This window comes from Saccoglossus kowalevskii, chromosome 18 (genome assembly GCF_978046115.1).
Source record: "Saccoglossus kowalevskii chromosome 18, keSacKowa6.1, whole genome shotgun sequence".
Classification (NCBI taxonomy): Eukaryota; Metazoa; Hemichordata; class Enteropneusta; family Harrimaniidae; genus Saccoglossus; species Saccoglossus kowalevskii.
In genome coordinates this window covers 31,679,913-31,704,116 of record NC_140658.1, presented here as the reverse complement: position 1 = coordinate 31,704,116, position 24,204 = coordinate 31,679,913, and the positions used below count along the sequence as shown (strand labels likewise).

General features: G+C 35.5%; 1 protein-coding gene across 1 annotated transcript; it reads right to left on the bottom strand.

Annotated features, from left to right (window-relative positions):
- Nucleotides 1-261: 261 nt before the first annotated feature.
- On the bottom strand, nt 262-24,079 carry LOC100370026 (uridylate-specific endoribonuclease B-like). Its single transcript, XM_085492820.1, has 7 exons — nt 24,011-24,079; nt 12,231-12,300; nt 9,572-9,771; nt 5,362-5,474; nt 4,884-5,005; nt 3,559-3,712; nt 262-855 (listed from the first exon to the last, which is right to left on the bottom strand). The coding sequence occupies exons 2-7, from the start codon at nt 12,239-12,241 to the stop codon at nt 613-615; spliced, it is 843 nt and encodes a 280-aa protein (XP_085348946.1). The 5' UTR covers nt 12,242-12,300; nt 24,011-24,079; the 3' UTR covers nt 262-612.
- Between the last annotated feature and the right edge of the window lie 125 nt (nt 24,080-24,204).

Below are 24,204 nucleotides of genomic sequence, written 5' to 3'. Positions count from 1 at the left end.
ACAATTACATGAGGATGTCTCATGAATACTGCACAGTACCACAGCAATGTTTACATCTTCATACATTTGATGAAAGAGCTTCAATGCCTTGTCGTTAGTGGGAGGAATTGAAAATATTTTAACAAATGATGATTTCTCACGTAACTCTCTTCTCAATTGCTCACCTAATTATTGATTCCTCACCTAACTCTGTCAATTTCTGTCCTAAACCTATCAATTTCTACCCCTAACTTTTGATTTCTCACCTAACTCCCTCCTCAATTTCACACCTAACTATTGATTTCTCGTCAAAACTCATGATTTCTCTGCCTTATATGTATTGCCTAACTCCACCTTATATGTATTGCCTAACTCCACTACTTTCTCATTTAATATTCCTCACCTAAACCTTTTGTTTTTTTCTCTAAGTGTTTTTACATTATCCACTTCAGCCTTGTGACATTTACAAGAAATGGACCATATCTGAGAGTGTCATACTAAAACACCATGACAATATCTACTCAGGTGATCACTTATACTACTTTTAATCTGTTGAATATATATGTTGTTAGATTAGGTTTATTGCAATATTTCACAACATGTCCTTAAGAAATTCACTCATGTTAACATAGTTTATTTCAGTATTGGAAAACATGATGCAAGTTTGTTACCCCAGCGATGAACAACGATTTCAAACTGGTAGTCTCCAAGCTCAAAGTGGTTGTTATCTTTACCTAGCAAGAAACACACTGTGTACAGCGCCATTTCAAATTCTGGACTTGTACCAATGAATGTACTGCCAACAGCTTTTACATCTTGTTTCCAGCTGAACTGAATGCTGATCAATCTTGGGTTATCTATTGGTTTCTTGGATTTCTGAATAAATAATAAAATAATGTTGCACAAATCAGATTTTTAATTCTGCCCAGCGTTAGTTGCAGACAAAATTAACAAAGTTAACAAAGCCTTTGTTTCGCTTTGTTTAGTCCGCTAAAAGGAAAAGAAAATACAGGAATTTTACTGCTTGTACAGCATTATATATGTATCCTGAGACAGTACCTTGAAGAATTTGACTTGTAAATATTATTGGGTTGAAACTGTGCAGGCTAAACTATATGTCTTGGCATGCTGCCATTTATGAGGCTTTCTCAGTTTGGACTGTGAGGGAGTAACGTAATTAAGTCTAAAACAATTTAGTGATCTAGGGAGTTCCTATAACCATTCTATGGCAGCATGAGAAAACCGCGACTACAAACTGAGTTGTACTGTAAAAACAATGTTTTAAACATCGAAAATAAATTCCATATGTAAAGAATGGCTTTAACTGGGATACAGGCGATTTATTCTAGGAATTCAGAATTAGCAATTAGTAGATCTAGCAAAATCGCTAACTATATTATGGCTAGCCTAGGGGGCCAATTGCGTGTTTCGCCGTAAATATCAACTTTATGATTTAGTATTTGAATTCTGAGTTTCCATCCAGAATTTAGCATGGGAATGCTTGCACCATGTCTCTTTTAATTGTGATGCGAATAGCGCCACTGTTCAATGTGGTGTTGATTATTGTGTTGACCTGTCAACTAATTTTAGAATCTGTGACTTTGAATCAGTATATTTATGCCTAATTAGATTATTTCATGCATTATGGTCTGCAATTTGCGATGACAAAAAGTTGTCAAGATATTGATGTTTGTTGTCAGTGAATACGGGACATGTGTAGGTGGAAAGATCACAGGACATAAAATGAAATGGAGCCATCCTAGGGAACTCTGGGTTTATGCAACGTTAAGGGCAAATTTCAGATTGCTTTCAAGAATGGCCAATAAGCAAGAAGCCAAATCTCACAACATGAGAGTTCAACAAGAACTACACATCGGCAGATCTACGATTACGAACTGATTACAACAGAGATAAGTGCACACTATCACAGTAACCAATATACAGGTATAACTTATAAACTTTCTCTCAGGAAATCTCCATCTTCAGAAAGTCATGTCAAAATTTTGAATTCCTCTTATTTTGTTAACTGAAAATACATAGTTATTGTAAGCCATTGAAAGGAGTATTTTACTTCTAGAATTGCTCAGGGTATGCGGCTCGAAAAACATGTTTTTTATTGTACACAAACTCTCCAAGTAATTTCCGCCATGATAGTTCAATGCATGATTTGACTGGCATAAACGCTCTTTGACCTTTTCTCTTTGACCTGACACGTTCCAAATATTGATTTCAATTCCTTTAGCACAATATTTAAAAAACTGTTTTATTATAAGACAGCAGCGCCTTCATAAACTAAGCCAGTAACACCTTCCTTATATACAAATTTTTATAATTTTTTGTTTCTTTACTTTTCATGTAGTTTTTTCTTTCACTAATACATGTATCTGATTTGTAACCCTTTTCATCCCCTCGGGGGATGTTGTGTGTTAATAAATAAATAAATGATGATTGCTTTTTTTTAACAACACAATGTGAAAGTGAATTACCAATCTTTAAATATCTGTTGGCACTGATTTTTTTTTTTTAAAACTGGTGATCCACAGATAAACTGAGTGTGAAAGAAGTACTTAACACCGTTCACAACCATCGACAATTCAAGTTGAATTGTAGTTTACCTGTTAACACTCCATTCATGATAGTCATATTACACACTATAATGATTTGGGAAAATGAAACAATGTTCAATGACGGAGTTTCATGACTTAATTTTAATTTGGGATCTTTTAGAAGGGGTAGGCACTAATCGAACACATCCCTCAAAACAGAAATCACCCTGAAGTTAGTTGGGATGAGCACTAGTCAAACCCAACCCCAAAAACGGAAATCACCCAAGTGGGGTTTGGCACTAATCGAACCCAACCCCAAAAACGAAAATCACCCAAGTGGGGTTAGGCACTAATCAAACCCAACCCCAAAAACGGAAATCACCCAAGTGGGGTTTGGCACTAATCGAACCCAACCCCAAAAATGGAAATCACCCAAGTGGGGTTGGGCACTAATCAAACTCCATCCCAAAAACGGAAATCACCCAAGTGGGGTTGGGCACTAATCAAACCCAACCCCAAAAATGGAAATCACCCAAGTGGGGTTGGGCACTAATCAAACCCAACCCCAAAAACGGAAATCACCCAAGTGGGGTTAGACACTAATCAAACCCAACCCCAAAAATGGAAATCACCCAAGTGGGGTAGGGCACTAATCAAACCCAACCCCAAAAATGGAAATCACCCAGAAGTTAATTGGGGTGGGCACTAATCGAACCCAACCTAAGTTTGATGAGTATGGTAATTCATTCAAGTATTTTTTTTTGTGATCACTGTCTACTTTGGAAGATAAATGTGTCTCATTGCCATGTAATAATCATCTTTATCATGTACAGTATGTCTAATAATACAAGCACTAGCAACACATCCCAACCTGATAATTTCTTGCATTACTGTGGTCCATATTGTTTTCTAAATGAATCATGTAAGCTTTTGACACTATAGCACTATGGAAAACAAAACAGATTGGCCTTTGACCCCTTTTAATGGTGTGCATACACTTTAAGTTTTTTAACATAATCATAAAAATTCTTACTCTTCCTCGTGGTGGTATCCATCCTTTGTAATCAATGTTTCCACGGCGTTCTTGAAGATAAAACTGAATCCAGTTATGAAATCCCATCACATCGTCTGTACCACCACGGGTCTCACCAACAAACACATGTTCGAATCCAGAAGAGTCAAAATTCCTATTAAAATACATACATTATACAATGTATGTCATGAATGTGGCACATTAGAGAGGGGCAGACTACCTCATCTAATCTAATATAAACAGAACCTGCTTGAATACCACAAATTAAAACCAAATTTCAGGTTCTCCAGTTACTTGGCAACAATGTACTGAACAATGTCAATCCATTAAGTATACACTTTCAGTCACAATCAGAATATATGGGTTTCTCACACAACTCTCTACGATAAATTCTTGTCAAATTCACATCTGAATCAATGATTCCCACTCCTAACTCAATCATTTTTTTTTACTAAACTCAATGGTCCTCTCACTTAACCCAATGATCCCCTCACCTAACTTAATGATCCCCTCACCTAACATAATGATCCCCTCGCCAAACTCAATGATTCCCTCACTTAACTCAATGATTTCCTCACCAAACTCAATGATCCCCAGACTTAAGTCAATGATCCCCTCACCAAACTCAATGATTTCCTCACCTAACTCAATGATTCCCTGACTTAAGTCAATGATCCCCTCACCAAACTCATTGATTTCCTCACCTAACTCAATGATTCCCTGACTAAAGTCAATGACCCCCCACCAAACTCAACGATTTCCTCACCTAACTCAATGATTCCCTGACTTAAGTCAATGATCCCCTCACCAAACTCAATGATTTCCTCACCTAACTCAATGATTCCCTGACTTAAGTCAATGATCCCCTCACCAAACTCAATGATTTCCTCACCTAACTCAATGATTCCCTGACTTAAGTCAATGATCTCCTCACCAAACTCAATGATCTCCTCACCAAACTCAATGGTTCCCTGACTTAAGTCAATGATCCTCTCACCAAACTCAATGATCTCCTCACCTAACTCAATGATTCCCAGACTTAAGTCAATGGCCTCCTCACCAAATTCAATGATTCCCTCACAAAACTCAATGATCCCCTGACTTAACTCAATGATTTCCTCACCTAACTCAATGATTCCCTGACTTAAGTCAATGATCCCCTCACCAAACTCAATGATTTCCTCACCAAACTCAATGATTCCCTGACTTAAATCAATGATCCTCTCATCAAACTCAATGATTTCCTCACCTAACTCAATGATTTCCTCACCTATCTTGATTTCCCCATTTAACTTAATCATTTCCTCACATATATCAATCTTTACCTGACTCCCCTGGTTCTTCGATAAAGATGAAACCACATTTCATAAAGTTGTTCTTTAAATGCTCCGACATCATCTACTGCCTTGTCTTTAGAAACTAATATTTTATGAGCTAGTTGCATCACCTGGTTTATATAAGAAACAAGAAAAACACATCTTGATAATAATTCAATTTGAATAAAAATCGCTCTATTCAGCCCAAGACAGCTCTGATGGTATATGTCAACCAGTTAGGAAGCACCTTAATATAAAATTGTCTGAAGCACAGTCTATGATTGGTTGAGGGATTGATTGGTGGTTTTGAAATTCAGATATCTGGTGGTTTTGAAATTCAGATATCTGGTGGTTTTGAAATTCAGATATCTGATTGTTTTGAAATTCAGATATGCAATGGTTTTGAAATTCAGATATCTGGTGGTTTTAAAATTCGGATATCTGGTGGTTTTAAAATTCAGTTAAAAATTATCATGCACTGACATACATTGGTCTTCATTATAGCATTGATGAACTTCCAATTCTCTTTGAACTCTTCCGGTGTGACTTCCTCTGCTAGGCCAGTCTCTTGTTCATAATTATCAAGCAGTGCCAAGAATGCTACATAATTCAAAAAGTTGTGGAATTAGTTGTTGACTGAGTTACAAATAAGACTGTGAATATTTTCTGTGAGTCACACATGAATGTTTTTTGTGAGTCACACATGAATGTTTTCTGTCACATGTGAATGTTTTCTGTGAGTCACACACATGAATGTTTTCTGTGAGTCACACATGAATGTTTTCTGTGAGTCACACATGAATATTTTCTGTGAGTCACACATGAATGTTTTCTGTGAGTCACACACATGAATGTTTTCTGTGAGTCACACATGACTATTTTCCGTGAGTCACACATGAATGTTTTCTGTGAGTCACACATGAATGTTTTCTGTGAGTCACACATGAATATTTTCCGCGAGTCACACATGGATGTTTTCTGTGAGTCACACATGAATATTTTCTGTGAGTCACACACATGAATGTTTTCTGTGAGTCACACACATGAATGTTTTCTGTGAGTCACACATGAATGTTTTCTGTGAGTCACAAATGAATATTTTATGTGAGTCACACATGAATGTTTTCTGTGAGTCACACGTGAATGTTTTCTGTGAGTCACACATGAATGTTCTCTGTGAGTCACAAATGAATATTTTCTGTGAGTCACACATGAATGTTTTCTGTGAGTCACACATGAATGTTTTCTGTGAGTCACACATGAATGTTTTCTGTGAGTCACACATGAATGTTTTCTGTGAGTCACACGTGAATGTTTTCTGAGTCATGGTTTCTGTGAGTCACACATGAATGTTTTCTGTGAGTCACACATGAATGTTTTCTGTGAGTCACACATGAATATTTTCTGTGAATCACAAATGAATATTTTCTGTGAGTCACACATGAATGTTTTCTGTGAGTCACACATGAATGTTTTCTGTGAGTCACGCATGAATGTTTTCTGTGAGTCACACATGAATGTTTTCTGTGAGTCACACATGAATGTTTTCTGTGAGTCACACATGAATATTTTCCGCGAGTCACACATGAATGTTTTCTGTGAGTCACACATGAATGTTTTCTGTGAGTCACACACATGAATGTTTTCTGTGAGTCACACACATGAATGTTTTCTGTGAGTCACACATGAATGTTTTCTGTGAGTCACACATGAATATTTTCTGTGAGTCACACACATGAATGTTTTCTGTGAGTCACACATGAATGTTTTCTGTGAGTCACACATGAATGTTTTCTGTGAGCCACACATGAATGCTTTCTGTGAGTCACACACATGAATGTTTTCTGTGAGTCACACACATGAATGTTTTCTGTGAGTCACACATGAATGTTTTCTGTGAGTCACACATGAATGTTTTCTGTGAGTCACACATGAATATTTTCTGTGAGTCACACACATGAATGTTTTCTGTGAGTCACACATGAATGTTTTCTGTGAGTCACACATGAATGTTTTCTGTGAGTCACACATGAATGCTTTCTGTGAGTCACACACATGAATGTTTTCTGTGAGTCACACATGAATGTTTTCTGTGAGTCACACATGAATATTTTCTGTGAGTCACACACATGAATGTTTTCTGTGAGTCACACATGAATGTTTTCTGTGAGTCACACATGAATGTTTTCTGTGAGTCACACATGAATGTTTTCTGTGAGTCACACATGAATGTTTTCTGTGAGTCACACATGAATGTTTTCTGTGAGTCACACATGAATGTTTTCTGTGAGTCACACATGAATGCTTTCTGTGAGTCACACATGAATGTTTTCTGTGAGTCACACATGAATGTTTTCTGTGAGTCATGGTTTCTGTGAGTCACACATGAATGTTTTCTGTGAGTCACACATGAATGTTTTCTGTGAGTCACACATGAATGTTTTCTGTGAGTCACACACATGAATGTTTTCTGTGAGTCACACATGAATGTTTTCTGTGAGTCACACATGAATGTTTTCCGTGAGTCACACATGAATATTTTCTGTGAGTCACACATGAATGCTTTCTGTGAGTCACACACATGAATGTTTTCTGTGAGTCACACATGAATGTTTTCTGTGAGTCACACATGAATGTTTTCTGTGAGTTACACATGAATGTTTTCTGTGAGTCATGGTTTCTGTGAGTCACACATGAATGTTTTCTGTGAGTCACACATGAATGTTTTCTGTGAGTCACACATGAATGTTTTCTGTGAGTCACACATGAATGTTTTCTGTGAGTCACACATGAATATTTTCTGTGAGTCACACACATGAATGTTTTCTGTGAGCCACACATGAATGTTTTCTGTGAGTTACACATGAATGTTTTCTGTGAGTCACACATGAATGTTTTCTGTGAGTCAAAGGTAAATACAATCATTTGACTAGATGCCTAGATGCAACAAAGACTATCTTGGACGGCTTTAGGTAGAAGCCTATGGCAGACCAGGACAATGTGGATGCCAGAGGCCGATAGCGTCTGCCGGATGGTAGGAACTCGAACAAATCATGCGTGGGATGAGACGTGTCAGCAATGATTCGTTAGGCTTGCTAGTCCAGGCATTTCCAGTACACATCATATAGAGCGTTAAGTTGGATCCCAATAATACGCGACATGCTCGGCACCACACCGTACAGGAGTCTTCGTAACTAATGTTACCAAACCACACCGTGATAGAGAGCATCAAGATACTCTCGATCATGGAGTGGTAGAATTTAAGCAGCAGAGCTGTCTGCAAATGAAAGCTTTTCAATCTTCAATCATTCGTGATGCAGTGTCTGAGATGCGCCAACCAGGTCAAGTTGCTGGATATGTGGACACCGAGAAACTTGAAGTAGTTAACACGCTCCACCTCCGAGCTGTCAATGACCAATAGAGAGATCTGCGTCTTTTATCAACAGAAATTGGCAACTCTCTCCTATGTTTTGGCCACATTCAGCTTGAGGTTGGTCTCAGCACACCACACAACCAGCTCGTCGACCTGGTGTGTTAATCTGCACCTCGAATTAACCCAGCGACGGTTGTGTCATCATTTTACATTTAATTTTTTTTCACTGCGAGATATGCAATCTGACGTCATCAAAGAATAGAGGAAGGGGCTCAATACACAGCCCTGGGGCACTCCTGTGTTCAAGGTCATTGAGCCTGAAAACTATGTGCTGATTTTCACAACCTGGGGTCGCTGTGTCCAAGACCTATTCACAGATACTCTATGGGAACCCTAGATTTACATTTTGGTAAATAATTTCTTAGGTAAAATCGCATAGGGTGAACATTTCGAATCAAGATATTTTAGTACATTGTATAAAGTAAGGGAAACTGCGTCGTCTACCGACCTGTTCTCTCTGTAGGCAAATTGAAGCGAGTCCAGCGTGATCTCTTATGAGGTAAACATAAGATATCCCAAAGAAAAAGGTGGATTACCGGTATGTGCGAAAGGAAACAATCATGGTAGATTACAGTGTTACAGTTCTTCCTGGTAGTATGATGGATGTGTATATGTGCGACATAATGTACAGTTTGATGTGATCAGTCAAGGCATGTCAGAGATATGGTTCTTGAACTGCATTGGCTAAAACAAAATGGCCACTAGTCAGCGCCATTTTGAATCTGATTTGAAAAATAAAATAACATCAAAAACTCCATATTTTCAATAGACACACAAAGTTTAAAGCGCTACAGTTGGTGCTCAGTGCGTGCTCAAATTTTGTGGAAATAAACAATGTATTTTACATGTGTTGTATACATCATTATAGGTCCCATATCAAACATGAAACAACGAGTGTAGCACTTTAAACGAAATGTGTCCATGAGATCTTATTTAGGAATGGCAGAAATGCATGATTTTGGTGAACTTTTAGCACTAATATGGCTGCCATTCAGCTGTCTTAAATTGGATAATTAAACATACATATGATGTGATGTGAAGTTTAAACCCAGGAGAAAAATATACCGATAAATCTTCATTTTTAGACCTGTATCCAAATGGGAACTAAAATTAAGCAAATATGTGTGTTCATTGATTTTGAAAAACAAATTGACCAGAAACTTTTTTCCTGAGTCTAAACTTATCTAAATTATAACAATCTGTTCTGTCATAATCTAGTTTGTATCAATCTGATTTGAAGCAACAAGGACAAAAAAAATCTTACATTTATATGTTTCTCTTTGGAAGACATTGTCTTTGACAAATGAAAATAGTGGTTCATCAGCTTTATCCTGCCTGCCGTCTAAATGCACTCGAGTTTTACCCTGCAGGTCGATGGCATAGTCCTCACCAGGTGTCAAACTGCCTTCATCAACATCCCATAATTTTCTGATGATGTCATTGAGTTCAGGATCAGTTTCAAATCTAGTAAGATGTATAAGTAGTACATGTTATACAGCAAAATTAGTCAAAAAATGTCTGTTTACTTTTATACGAGTTACATCAATAGAGAAGGTAATAGAATATGATGCTAAGTTCATGCTTCAGTTAAAAGAGGTATCCAGTTTAGACAGGGGTTGGTTTAAATTGGTTGTCGGTTTACACAGTGTTCAGTTTAGACAGGGGTTGGTTTAAATTGGTTGTCAGTTTACACAGTGTCCAGTTTAGACAGGGGTTGGTTTAAATTGGTTGTCGGTTTACACAGTGTTCAGTTTAGACAGGGGTTGGTTTAAATTGGTTGTCGGTTTACACAGTGTTCAGTTTAGACAGGGGTTGGTTTAAATTGGTTGTCGGTTTACACAGTGTTCAGTTTAGACAGGTGTTGGTTTAAATTGGTTGTCGGTTTACACAGTGTCCAGTTTAGACAAGTTTCAAATTTACAGAGTGTTCAGTTTAGACAGGTTTCCAATTCCCACATGGTTTGGTTTAGACAGGTTTCCAATTTACACATGGTTTGGTTTAGACAGGTTTCCAATTTACACATGGTTTGGTTTATACAGGTTTCCAATTTACACATGGTTTGGTTTAGACAGGTTTCCAATTTACACATGGTTTTATTTTGGACAGGTTTCCAATTTACACATGGTTCAGTTTAGACAGATTTCCAATTTACACATGGTTCAGTTTAGACAGGTTTCCAATTTACACATGGTTCAGTTTAGACATATTTCCAATTTACACATGGTTTGGTTTAGACAGGTTTCCAATTTACAAATGGTTCAGTTTAGACAGATTTCCAATTTACACATGGTTTGGTTTAGACAGGTTTCCAATTTACACATGGTTTGGTTTAGACAGGTTTCCAGTTTACACATGATTCAGTTTAGACAGATTTCCAATTTACACATGGTTTGGTTTAGACAGTTTTCCAATTTACACATGGTTTGGTTTAGACAGGTTTCCAATTTACACATGGTTTGGTTTAGACAGGTTTCCAATTTACACATGGTTTGGTTTAGACAGGTTTCCAATTTACACATGGTTCAGTTTAGACAGGTTTCCAATTTACACATGGTTCAGTTTAGACAGGTTTCCAGTTTACACATGGTTCAGTTTAGACAGGTTTCCAATTTACACATGGTTTGGTTTAGACAGGTTTCCAATTTATACATGGTTTGGTTTAGACAGGTTTCCAATTTACACATGGTTCAGTTTAGACAGGTTTCCAATTTACACATGGTTCAGTTTAGACAGATTTCCAATTTACACATGGTTTGGTTTAGACAGGTTTCCAATTTACACATGGTTTGGTTTAGACAGGTTTCCAATTTATACATGGTTCAGTTTAGACAGATTTCCAATTTACACATGGCTTGGCTTTCCGAATAGAACATAAAGCTGTCGGCCTAAGTACTGTTTTCTGATGCAAAGAGTAGCGGTTTTCAAGAGACAACTGACCCATTAAAGCTGCACATGCGGGGGCCGTCTCACACGTGACAATTTCTGAGTGTCATGCAGAGGGGTACATCCAAAAGTTCCTGTTTTCGGACAGCGTCTAAACAGTGACTAATACATACAACAGTGATTGTTATCATCGCAAACTGCTAAAAAAGATCGCCATATTTGTAATTATAATATTTGTAAGAATGAATACATTGTATTACTGGTACTGGTCAATAACTTTGTTAACACATCCTATCAGATACAATCTCCAACATACATATTTATAAATTAGATTAGACTGCATGGGTTTGTTGAAAGAGAGATGACCAGAAATGAAACCACAAGAGTGGAAGATGTAAATTTATCACTTTCACCTTTTTTTATAAATTTACTGTAAAATTAATTTAATGTTCTGTCTACTGATATTAATTTTTTAGATTTATTCTGTCTGCTGGCATTATTTTGTTGTTGATTTTTTATGTTTACTGATTTTTAGATTCATTTATTACGTAAATCAAAGGACCAAACCCATTTACTGATCTTGAATGAAGGTAAACTCCAGTCATCTTCACATGTAAACTGGAAGCCATTCTTCCAACTAAAAGCCTAGCAAGAGGCAGAATGAATGAATGAATGAATGAAAGAATGAAAGAATGAAAGAATGAATGAATGAAATTTATTTCACCCAAAACAAAAGGTAGAATTATATATAAATAAATAACGAATTCTACTGAGAGTACTTTCCTTTTTTTGGTGGGGATTACAGATATAGTTCATCAGAACTAGTTGAGTTCGTAACCCCTGTATGTATTATTTGTATATGTACGTGGAGTAAAAACTGCTCTCTTGGCAGACACACTAAATATTAATCCACATATAACATAACCAATGTTGGTTCAACTGGGTTGAACATTCCATAGTTGAGACTTTTATAAACAAAATACATTATTACAGGAGTTCAAAATACTTTAATAATTTATATATAATATGAAAAAACTTACTTGCTACACATCCTAAGACCAGATAGAGCTGCCAGTAAGATGAACAGTTGTAAGTATTCCACGTTTGCAGCTGACAAATAAAGAAAGAAATTAGAAATTTACACGACTTCAGATTAGCTTCAAAAAGTCAAATGACAGTGTTGTGATTGGTCGCTGATCAAGACACTGAGAAGAAACACTGAAATGAAGATCACAAAAAATGAATGACAGTGTTGTGATTGGTCGCTGATCAAGACACTGAGAAGAAACACTGAAATGAAGATCACAAAAAATGAATGACAGTGTTGTGATTGGTCGGTGATCAAGACACTGAGAAGAAACACTTAAATGAAGATCACAAAAAACGAATGACAGTGTTGTGATTGGTCGCTGATCAAGACACTGAGAAGAAACACTGAAATGAAGATCACAAAAAATGAATGACAGTGTTGTGATTGGTCGGTGATCAAGACACTGAGAAGAAACACTGAAATGAAGATCACAAAAAATGAATGACAGTGTTGTGATTGGTTGCTGATCAAGACACTGAGAAGAAACACTGAAATGAAGATCACAAAAAATGAATGACAGTGTTGTGATTGGTCGCTGATCAAGACACTGAGAAGAAACACTTAAATGAAGATCACAAAAAATGAATGACAGTGTTGTGATTGGTCGCTGATCAAGACACTGAGAAGAAACACTGAAATGAAGATCACAAAAAATGAATGACAGTGTTGTGATTGGTCGCTGATCAAGACACTGAGAAGAAACACTGAAATGAAGATCACAAAAAATGAATGACAGTGTTGTGATTGGTCGCTGATCAAGACACTGAGAAGAAACACTGAAATGAAGATCACAAAAAATGAATGACAGTGTTGTGATTGGTCGCTGATCAAGACACTGAGAAGAAACACTGAAATGAAGATCACAAAAAATGAATGACAGTGTTGTGATTGGTCGCTGATCAAGACACTGAGAAGAAACACTGAAATGAAGATCACAAAAAATGAAGCAAGATTTAAAGAAAAAGTACAAAATAATCGGATTAGTGTCTTGTGAACAGTGGGATTGTCATCACCATGGCGAAACTTGTGTTCAATAAATTTAGTGGAAAGTTGATCATGTCAGATTTAAGATATTTACTGCTCAGTCTTATGTTTCCTGAAAGTAAAACCAACACAATCTGTCAGCAGCCACAGTCCACACGATTTAATTTTACATTGCATAGAAATGAACACTAAAAACAGCCATCCCGGCTAGCAATTGAATCATCAGTCTTCATGAGTGATGTAACTGGTATTTCCATCTACCGGTATTTACTTAGTGGTCTGAGAGTGAATATTGTCAAGTTCGAAAGAGTTTCTTTACGTACGGCAACATGAACCTTATTGGTACAACACGTTGAACAGGAAGTCCATTCTGGCCCAGTACCATTGTCAAATTTTAGAGAGTAGAGGACTATTTATACAGGAGACGTTCCAGCAGGGAATTGCTAAAATTGTTCGATTGGCATATCAAAATCCTTTATTGGAACAGAACATGAAAAAAGGTTGAGGCCAAAAACAACCGACTTTTGCCCATTGTTATGCTAATTAAACCGCCATGATTAACAGTTCGTTGGGATAGCTACATAAATTGTGACCAAAACGTTATCGACAAGATTGCAGGGACAGTGACGACCCCCAAAACGTAATTGAAGGCAAATAAACACATGAAGCAGAAAAAAATAGTTTCAAATTGTAAGTACGGGACTTAACCATTGTTTACTCATGAGAGGAACTGAAATTACTCACTTTTGAAGGTGTCATAATAAGTGACATGGAAACCATGTTTATGCTATGAAAAAGTGAAGACCTTGAACGTACTTAAGTGAAAAGTCATTTTTTTGCCTCTAGGTCCATGTGCTCTAAGTTAGAATTCACATACCTAAACAAACGTCCCTCAGCAAATGATTTTAATTGTCAAAATTGCGAAATCATCATGCATTCTGTACAAGATGACAAAGCTGAAACATCTAAGAACCAACACTTACTAAAAATTATATCTCAAAAGTAAATAATCGTGGTATATTTTAAGTCTAACCGAATAGAGTGAAAATTTGTTACAACTCTAAATATCCAAACATATTTTAGTATAAGGTAGTAATCAATGACATCTAAAGTCAAAATACATCAATACCATCCAAAGTAAGGCTTCTTTAAGACGCAAGAAACACAGCTGTATTAAGCTTTGATGTCACTAGAGTTTACTGTCCATTAATATATAATTTTATATTTACCAGAGAGATTCAGAGTTATGGTATTGTAGTGCCATCAAAAAAATGCTGAGACTCAACAGATATAAAAGTATGTGTCAAGGTTTTCTATGCCTATGTACTATACGTATTCGATAATGGTCATCTTTGATGAAGTAAGAGTATCTCAACACCATACAAGGGTATCTCAATGCCATATAAAGATATCTCAATGCCATTTAAGGACATCTCAATGCTATACATTGTATAAGGGTATCTCAATGCCATATAAGGATATCTCAATGCCATACAAGGATATCTCAATTCATATAAGGGTATCTCAATGCTATATAAGGATATCTAAATGCCATATAAGGATATCTCAATGCCATATAAGAACACCTCAACACCATACAAGGGTATCTCAATGCCATATAAAGATATCTCAATGCCATTTAAGGACATCTCAATGCCATATAAAGGTATCTCAATGCCATATAAGGATATCTCAATGTCATATAAAGGTATCTCAATGCAATATAAAGATATCTCAATGCCATTTAAGGACATCTCAATGCCATACAAGGATATCTCAATGCCATTTAAGGACATCTCAATGCCATATAAAGGTATCTCAATGTCATATAAAGGTATCTCAATGCCATATAAGGGTATCTCAATGCCATATAAAGATATCTCAATGCCATTTAAGGACATCTCAATGCCATACAAGGATATCTCAATGTCATATAAAGGTATCTCAATGCCATATAAAGGTATCTCAATGCCATATAAAGGTATCTCAATGCCATATAAGGGTATCTCAATGCCATATAAAGATATCTCAAAGCCATTTAAGGACATCTCAATGCCATATAAGGGTATCTCAATGTCATACAAGGATATCTCAATTCATATAAGGGTATCTAAATGCTATATAAGGATATCTAAATGCCATACAAAGATATCTAAACTAAATGCCATACAAGGATATCTCAATGCCATTTAAGGAAATCTCAATGCCATATAAAGGTATCTCAATGCCATTTAAGGACATCTCAATGCCATATAAGGATATCTCAATGCCATACAAGGATATCTCAATTCATATAAGGGTATCTAAATGCTATATAAGGATATCTAAATGCCATACAAAGATATATCAATGCCATATAAGGATATCTCAATTCATATAAGGGTATCTAAATGCCATATAAGGATATCTCAATGCCATACAAGGATATCTCAATGCCATACAAGGATATCTCAATTCATATAAGGGTATCTCAATGCCATATAAGGGTATCTCAATGCCATATAAGGGTATCTCAATGCCATACAAGGATATCTCAATTCATATAAGGGTATCTAAATGCTATATAAATAAGGATATCTAAATGACATACAAAGATATCTAAATGCCATATAAAGGTATCTCAATGCCATTTAAGGACATCTCAATGCCATATAAGGATATCTCAATTCATATAAGGGTATCTAAATGCCATATAAAGATATCTCAATGCCATTTAAGGACATATTAATGCCATATAAGGCTATCTCAATTCATATAAGGGTATCTCAATGCAATATAAGGATATCTCAATTCATATAAGGGTATCTAAATGCTATATAATGATAACTAAATGCCATACAAAGATATCTAAATGCCATATAAAGGTATCTCAATGCCATTTAAGGACATCTCAATGCCATATAAGGATATCTCAACTCATATAAGGGTATCTAAATGCTATATAAGGATAACTAAATGCCATACAAAGATATCTAAATGCCATATAAAGATATTTCAATGCCATTTAAAGACATCTCAATGCCATATAAGGACATCTCAATGCCATACAAGGATATCTCAATTCATATAAGGGTATCAAAATGCTATATAAGGGTATCCCAATGCCATATAAGGATATCTCAATGCCATATAAAGGTATCCCAATTCATATAAGGGTATCTAAATGCCATATAAGGATATCTAAATGCCATATAAAGACATCTCAATGCCATTTAAGGACATATCAATGCCATATAAGGACATCTCAATGCCATATAAAGATATTTCAATGCCATTTAAGGACATCTCAATGCCATACAAGGACATCTCAATGCCATACAAGGATATCTCAATTCATATAAGGGTATCTCAATGCCATATAAGGGTATCTCAATGCTATATAAGGATATCTAAATGCCATATAAGGGTATCAAAATGCTATATAAAGATATTTCAATGCCATTTAAGGACATCTCAATGCCATATAAGGACATCTCAATGCCATACAAGGATATCTCAATTCATATAAGGGTATCAAAATGCTATATAAGGGTATCTCAATGCCATATAAGAATATCTCAATGCCATATAAAGGTATCTCAATTCATATAAGGGTATCTAAATGCCATATAAGGATATCTAAATGCCATATAAAGATATCTCAATGCCATTTATAAAGGACATATCAATGCCATATAAGGACATCTCAATGCCATATAAAGATATTTCAATGCCATTTAAGGACATCTCAATGCCATATAAGGACATCTGAATGCCATATAAGGACATCTCAATGCCATACAAGGGTATCTCAATTCATATAATTGATATAATATAACAGTTTATTGCTGTTGTTCATTTATACATTCATTTATTTTAGCTCTACTAAAAAGCTAAAATTTCACCCGTTTTTAGAAGCTTTTACAGTGAGAATTATACCCTACAGCTACATGAATATACAGTGATAACAGTGAGTACAATTTCTTGTCTGAATTTTGTTGCTGAAGCCAACTACAGTGATTTTAGATTACTCTAACTCTGACTACATGCTGTCATGTACACTCCAAGGACAACAGGAAGAAGAACAAGCAAAGTAAACAATGGCTACACTAATAAATTAACTGGAGGACAATAGAAGACAACCAGTAAAGTTAACTGCTCAGAAGAAAACCATTTAGAGGACTCCCAAGTCTAATTGAGCCAAATCATCTGTAAAACTGTTACATGTTTGTGCATTGTATGACCAATAATGCTCAAAAAACAAAATGGACACTTGAACAAAGAACAACAATGAGAACAATGAGAACAAAGGAGAGACAAATTACTCAAAACAAAACACAGTGAAAGCCTACTAGGAAACTGATCAAATCAGGTCAAATTTGAAATGGGCAGTAATACTGTAGATGTCATAGCAACAATACCAGTTGAAACATTTAAGGAAGAGAGCTTGAAAGATTTCTTCAGTTCCTTTGACCAGTTACAAGGAAACAATGTGGAGGTCAAGATAAACAAACAATCAGTTACATTGATATCAAATAGGAACTATACTGACATCTGGTTAAGCTGTTTGAAGAAAGCGTACCCAGAGAACCAACACCAATATGAAATTAAACTGAAGGAAAAAACTGAACAACTGCATTTAACAAATCAAGATGGCCATACTGTAACTATTAAGGTTTATAGAAATGGAACACTGCTGATACAAGGTAACTCCTACCACAAATGGATAATGAATGAAGGATTAATACTGATGAGACACATACAGAAACAACTACAACTGAAAGTAAAAATCAGCAATAAAGAAACAGATACAACAAGACAACGGCTAAGAAGAACGACCACAAAACCTATAAGATACAGAGATAGTAGTTCAAGTGACTCAGAATCTGAAGAGGTAACCACTGATCCTGACAACAAACATCAACTGAATGATGACATCACAACTAATCAGACTAGGATCGCTAACTCAATTACGACAAATATTGGAACAAGAACACCAAGCACCAGGCCCAGATATCAACACACACCAACATCGATGATAAGAGAAGAAACACCAAGTAAAATTCCTGTAAGCATAAACAAATCGATAACAAGTCATGATTACAACAAAGATGATACTAATATGCTACAAACAATTATAGAAATGATGGAAGAAAAACATGACAAATATATGATGATGATAACTGAACTGGATGCAAAAGTCTCAACCAGTCATAACGACATTCTCAAGAAAATATCTAATGACACCAACAAAGGACAAATCGGAAGTGAAATATCAAAGAAAGATAAAGAAATACAGTCCCTAAAAGAACAGCTGCAAAATAAAGAAAAGATATTAGAAACTACAAAACAGTCATTAAATAAGGAATCAGAAGACAATGCCTGGAAATCTATCAAGATCACACGACTTAAAGATGATGTACAAAGGAAAACTGCAGAAATTGAAAGACTAAAAGAGGAACATACAAAACAACTACAACAATTCCAAAGTGACAAAATAAATGCACAAGAACAAACTAAGAAGGAAGTACAAGACATTAAATCATCCATAACAACTACAATTATGACAGAATTCCAACAACTTCATGAGAAGATAGATACATCTACTTGTACACCAGTAAATGAACAACTATGGACAGTGGTATCGAAGAGAAACAAATACCAGAAGGATGATTATACTCAAGAAAAAATGTTAACACCACATAAAAGTCCAGTGCGAAATCAAAACAAAAAATATAGTGACATAGTACGACAACACTCTCACACACCAAAAGAAAACCAAGTCAGCAGGGAAAATTTAACACCAAATACAAAAGACATGAGTAATGTACGACCATCCAAAATAAGACGAATCCCAGAACAAGTAGAACACTTACTCATCAGTGATTCACAGTCAAAATACATACAAAACAGATATCTCGCCAAGAACCAAATGGTACTCACCTACAGCAGTGCTGTAATATCCAACATTAGAGAAGTCATAGCTGATAATAACTTTCCAACAAGTCTTAGAAGTATTACAATCAACGTTGGTGGAAATGATATCGACAATGACTCAGATGTTCAATCAATAAAGAATGAAATGAAAGAATTACTAGAAGAAACACACAGGAAGTATCCAAGAACAAAGGTGTTCTTATGTGAAATCTTCCCTCGCCAACACTGGAGCAAATCAACATCCAACACTATGAACGCAGTAAACAGATACATCAGAAACACAGAATCACATGATACAGCATTCATTGTAATGGATAACATAACACCCAACATGTTAGGAAGAGACGGAATACATCTTAACATTGATACAGGAACTCATTGCTTCATTTCTAACATAAATACAAAAATCAACAAGTCTTACCCACTGGAAAGAAGACCGAGAAGAAATCAACCAAGAGAACCAAGAGAATTTCCTGCATCCAGAGAATATAGTCACTCCAACCATACTCACCAACAAAAAAGTGATCCTCTAGACACTACAAATGAGTACAGTGATACAAGAAGACAAAGAAGATATGTACTGCCCTTAGAAAGAAATACTCCCAGAGGATATGATCGATACAACAAAGGGCATAGCTTTGAAACACAATTTGAAATAACCTGTTAATGACAGTACAACAAAAAAGAAATAAAAAGTACAATGATACTATGACACCAAATTACATTACAATTGGTCATTGGAACACTGCTGGTCTAAGATATAACTACAAACCAAGAGAAGGAACTATAGACATTAAAACAGAAGGTTCACTAGATATAGAACCACACATTAAAGATTATCACATATATGGAATGACAGAAACATGGCTGAATACTGAAAGTAAAGAACTAATACCACAACCTAAGGGATATTATACTTATCACAACATTAGGACAAAAAATAAAAAAGCATGGAGGTCATCAGGAGGAATCAGTATTTTCATCAGAAATAGTATCAAAAGTGGAGTCAAGATCATGTCAAAGTCTAGCAACTTCTCTATTTGGTGTCAAATGTCGAAAGACTTCTTCAACCTTGAAATGGACATCTACATAGATAGGTACTATATATATTCCACCAAAAAATTCCACTTTCTACAATGACAATGACTGCAATCCATATGACGAAATCAACAAAGAAATCCAACAGTATAGCCTCAATGGACATGTCATTATACAAGGAGACTTTAATGCTAGAACAAAAGACCTTGAAGATACAATTCAAGATGAACAGGACAACCTTCACATAAACATGCCATTACCAGATACATATACATATGATAAAATAGTCAAAAAAAGGAGAAACACGGATACATGGAAGAATGAATTTGGAGAGGAACTAACACAACTATGTAAAGAAAATCGTCTACGGATATTAAATGGGCGGACTTCAGGAGATTGGTCAGGTCAACTGACATGCTACGGTTATCATGGTGCCAGCACAGTGGACTATGCAATCACAAGTGAAACACTACTACAGAATATCCTTCATTTTAAAGTTGAACAACTACAACAGGCAAGTGACCACTGTCCTATCAAAACTATCTTGAAAATACCAAAATACAAGCAATTCACTGATATGAATGAAGTCCTTAAACCAGTACATCAATGCTATCAATGGAATGCAATGAATAAAGGCATGTACAAGCTATATATGAAGACAAAGGAGAGTGAAGATATTGTGTCCACATTCATAGTAAACAATAATAACAACACAAGTCATGATATGGCAATACAATTCCAAGAGATGATACACAAAATAGCAAACAAATGCTCCATAAAATTAAAAACAAAGAAGAAGACCATGCGTAGGAAAGTTAAGTACACAGACAGGCAATGTAACATGAAGAAAAAAGAACTACAAACTCTTGCAAATATATTACAAAAAAAACCTTCAGATGGGACTCTCAGAATGCTTTACTACACTAAGAAAAAAGACTTCAGGAAGTATGTAAAAAGCATGCAAAAAGACAAGAAACAAAAAATATTATCTCTCATTGAATCAGCAAATGAAAATGAACATGCACAAGAATTCTGGAAGAAAATAAACTCAATCACGAAAACCAAAGTAAATTACGAACTGAAAGAAATCCCACACTCAGTGTGGACTGAACACTTTCAACGAATTGGAAACAATAACTCTGCCACATTAGATAGAATAAAACAAATGAAAACACAACTAGAACAGTTAGAGAATAAAACAGAAGACAACCATAAGCTGAATAAACCAATATCATTAACAGAAGTTGTGCAGGCAACAGGAGCATTAAAAAATAACAAAGCAAGTGGACCAGACGGTATTCCAGGAGAGATGTTAAAATACAGCAACATACAAATTAAACAAGCATTGAAACATATGTACAATCGTGTGCTAGAAACAGGAATTTACCCAGAAATATGGAGCACTAGTGTTATTACTCCAATACACAAGAAAGGAGACAAGATGGACACAAACAACTATCGCGGCATATCAGTTGGTAATGTCATAGCTAAAGTATTTAGTATAATCATAAACAACAGAATCACAAATCATACAGAAAATAATAAGATTATTCATCCGAACCAAGCAGGATTCCGACGAAAAAAACGAACAGTTGATCACATTCTGACTCTCCACACAATTATAAAGAAACAACAAGAAAAAAAGAAAAAAATGTACTGTTGTTTTGTGGACCTCAAAAAGTGTTTTGACACAATTTGGAGGAAAGCATTGTACTATAAACTACTACGTAACAACATCAACGGAAAAGTATACAACATAATTAAGAACATGTACACTAATATGGATTTAGTAGTCAAATTAGGTGATGTAATAACAGAACAATTTAAAACTAAAAATGGAGTTAAGCAAGGTTGCCCTCTGAGTCCAACCCTGTTCAACATCTTTATAAATGACTTTATCACAGGACTCACAGAAATTGAAACAAATGCACCAGAACTGGATAATAAAACTATCAATAGCCTATTGTATGCTGATGACATTGCACTACTATCAAAATCATATGAAGGATTACAAACTGCAATAGACTTTCTCCATAAATACACTTCAGACTGGGGGCTACAAGTAAACACAAACAAAACGCAAGTGATTATATTCAGGAATTCGGGATGCAAACCAGATACAAGGCGATTTACATGTGGCAATGAAGAAATAAAAACTACAGGATTATACACATATCTTGGAGTAACATTTAAGGCCAATGGATCAATAACCTCTACTGCAGACAGACTGGCAGACAAGACCTACAAAGCTGCAAGGATCCAGTCACACATATATCCAACAAACATGAACAGTATAAGGATAAAGGAAAAACTCCTGAATGTGACACAACTACCCATATTAACATATGCAGGTGAGATATGGGGCATTTTCCAAAATCAGACTAATTGGGACAAAACAGCAACAGAAAAATATCATCTACGCTTTTGTCGTCAAATTCTTAACATTGGCAACAGAGCGAGCAAAATTGGCTGCAGAATGAAACTGGGAAGAGAGCCACTGATAAGCAGAATATACTGCTCAGCAATTAACTATTACAAACACCTCAAAGCGATAGACAATGACAATTTAGCTTGTTATGCTATAAAAGACATGGAAAACAATACTTACACAGGAGCATGGTTGACTACCTTAGAACGAAACTTGAAACTTTACAACAAAAACAATGTCACAGATTTCACAAAACAAAAACTAAATAATTCAATTAGACAATATTACATTAACAAATGGAATATAGACAACAAAAGGGAAAGTGCCAAATTACGCACATACAGGACATTCAAAAACTCCTTGGAACAAGAAGAATACATAAAAGTGATGAACAACCCACAACATGTCAAAACAATAGCTCAATTTAGATTAAGTTGCCATAAACTTGCCATCGAAAAAGGTCGTTATACAAAACCAAAAACACCAGTGGAAGACAGGTTATGCTCCCATTGTAACAAAGTTGAAAATGAGGAACATCATTTAATACATTGTAAATTGTACACAAAACAAAGAGACGCAATGTTTCACACTATCAACAGTGTAAATGCAAATTTCCTGAATTTGGATAAAGAAAAACAATTTAAACATATTTTACAATCAAAAGATAAAAATACTATTATAGCCCTCTATGTGTACTTGAGTAACAGTAAATGAACAAACAAAAGAATACACTCAGTCACACTTATTTAATTTTTTTTTTATTTACTCAACTTTCGCCTACTTACTTTTTTAGTTATTCATTATTAACTTTATTACATTTTAAACACCAAATTAGAAATGTAAAATTTTCTACACGGTTGTAATAAAGCTGTTAACTTAACTTAACTTATAAGGGTATCTAAATGCTATATAAGGATATCTCAATGCCATATAAGGATATAATTATTTATTGACATTAAATTTAAAAAGAACAGCAGTAGGGTCATTAAAAACTATAAAACATTAAAAAACGAATAACAATTAAAGGGCGGTGGTCGTCACAACGCGCCCTGTTCGATATGGGACTCATAGCGAAGTACACAACGCGTGTAATATACATTGTTTGTTTACTCGAAATTCGAACACGCGTTGCGAGACGACCTTTAAAAATAAAAAGTGTACACAAACATCAAATAACATAGTCGCAATATAGTGCCATGGTGCAACGAAAGTTCAGTGATTGTCCGTTCCAAAATAGTTGTAAGTATGCAAAAGAAGGCGTGATCACAATGTTCCCATCTCAGTTGTAAAAGCAGAATCAATCAAAAGTATAATACTAGTACATTGTATACGAGTTTGAACTCAGGATAAAGTTCATGATTTACCTTTAGATATCTGCGTTGTCAACGTGTCTTGCCCCGCCTCTACGTACGCTAACAGTTGTCCACACAAAACAATGCTTAAATCATGAATGGAATAAGATACGATGTTGGAAAGGTCGAGTTCAAAGTGCAATTAGCATAACCTTTGACCGCAGACTGCCTAAGTCTGTCATAAGAACACGCAAAGAAAGTAGCTG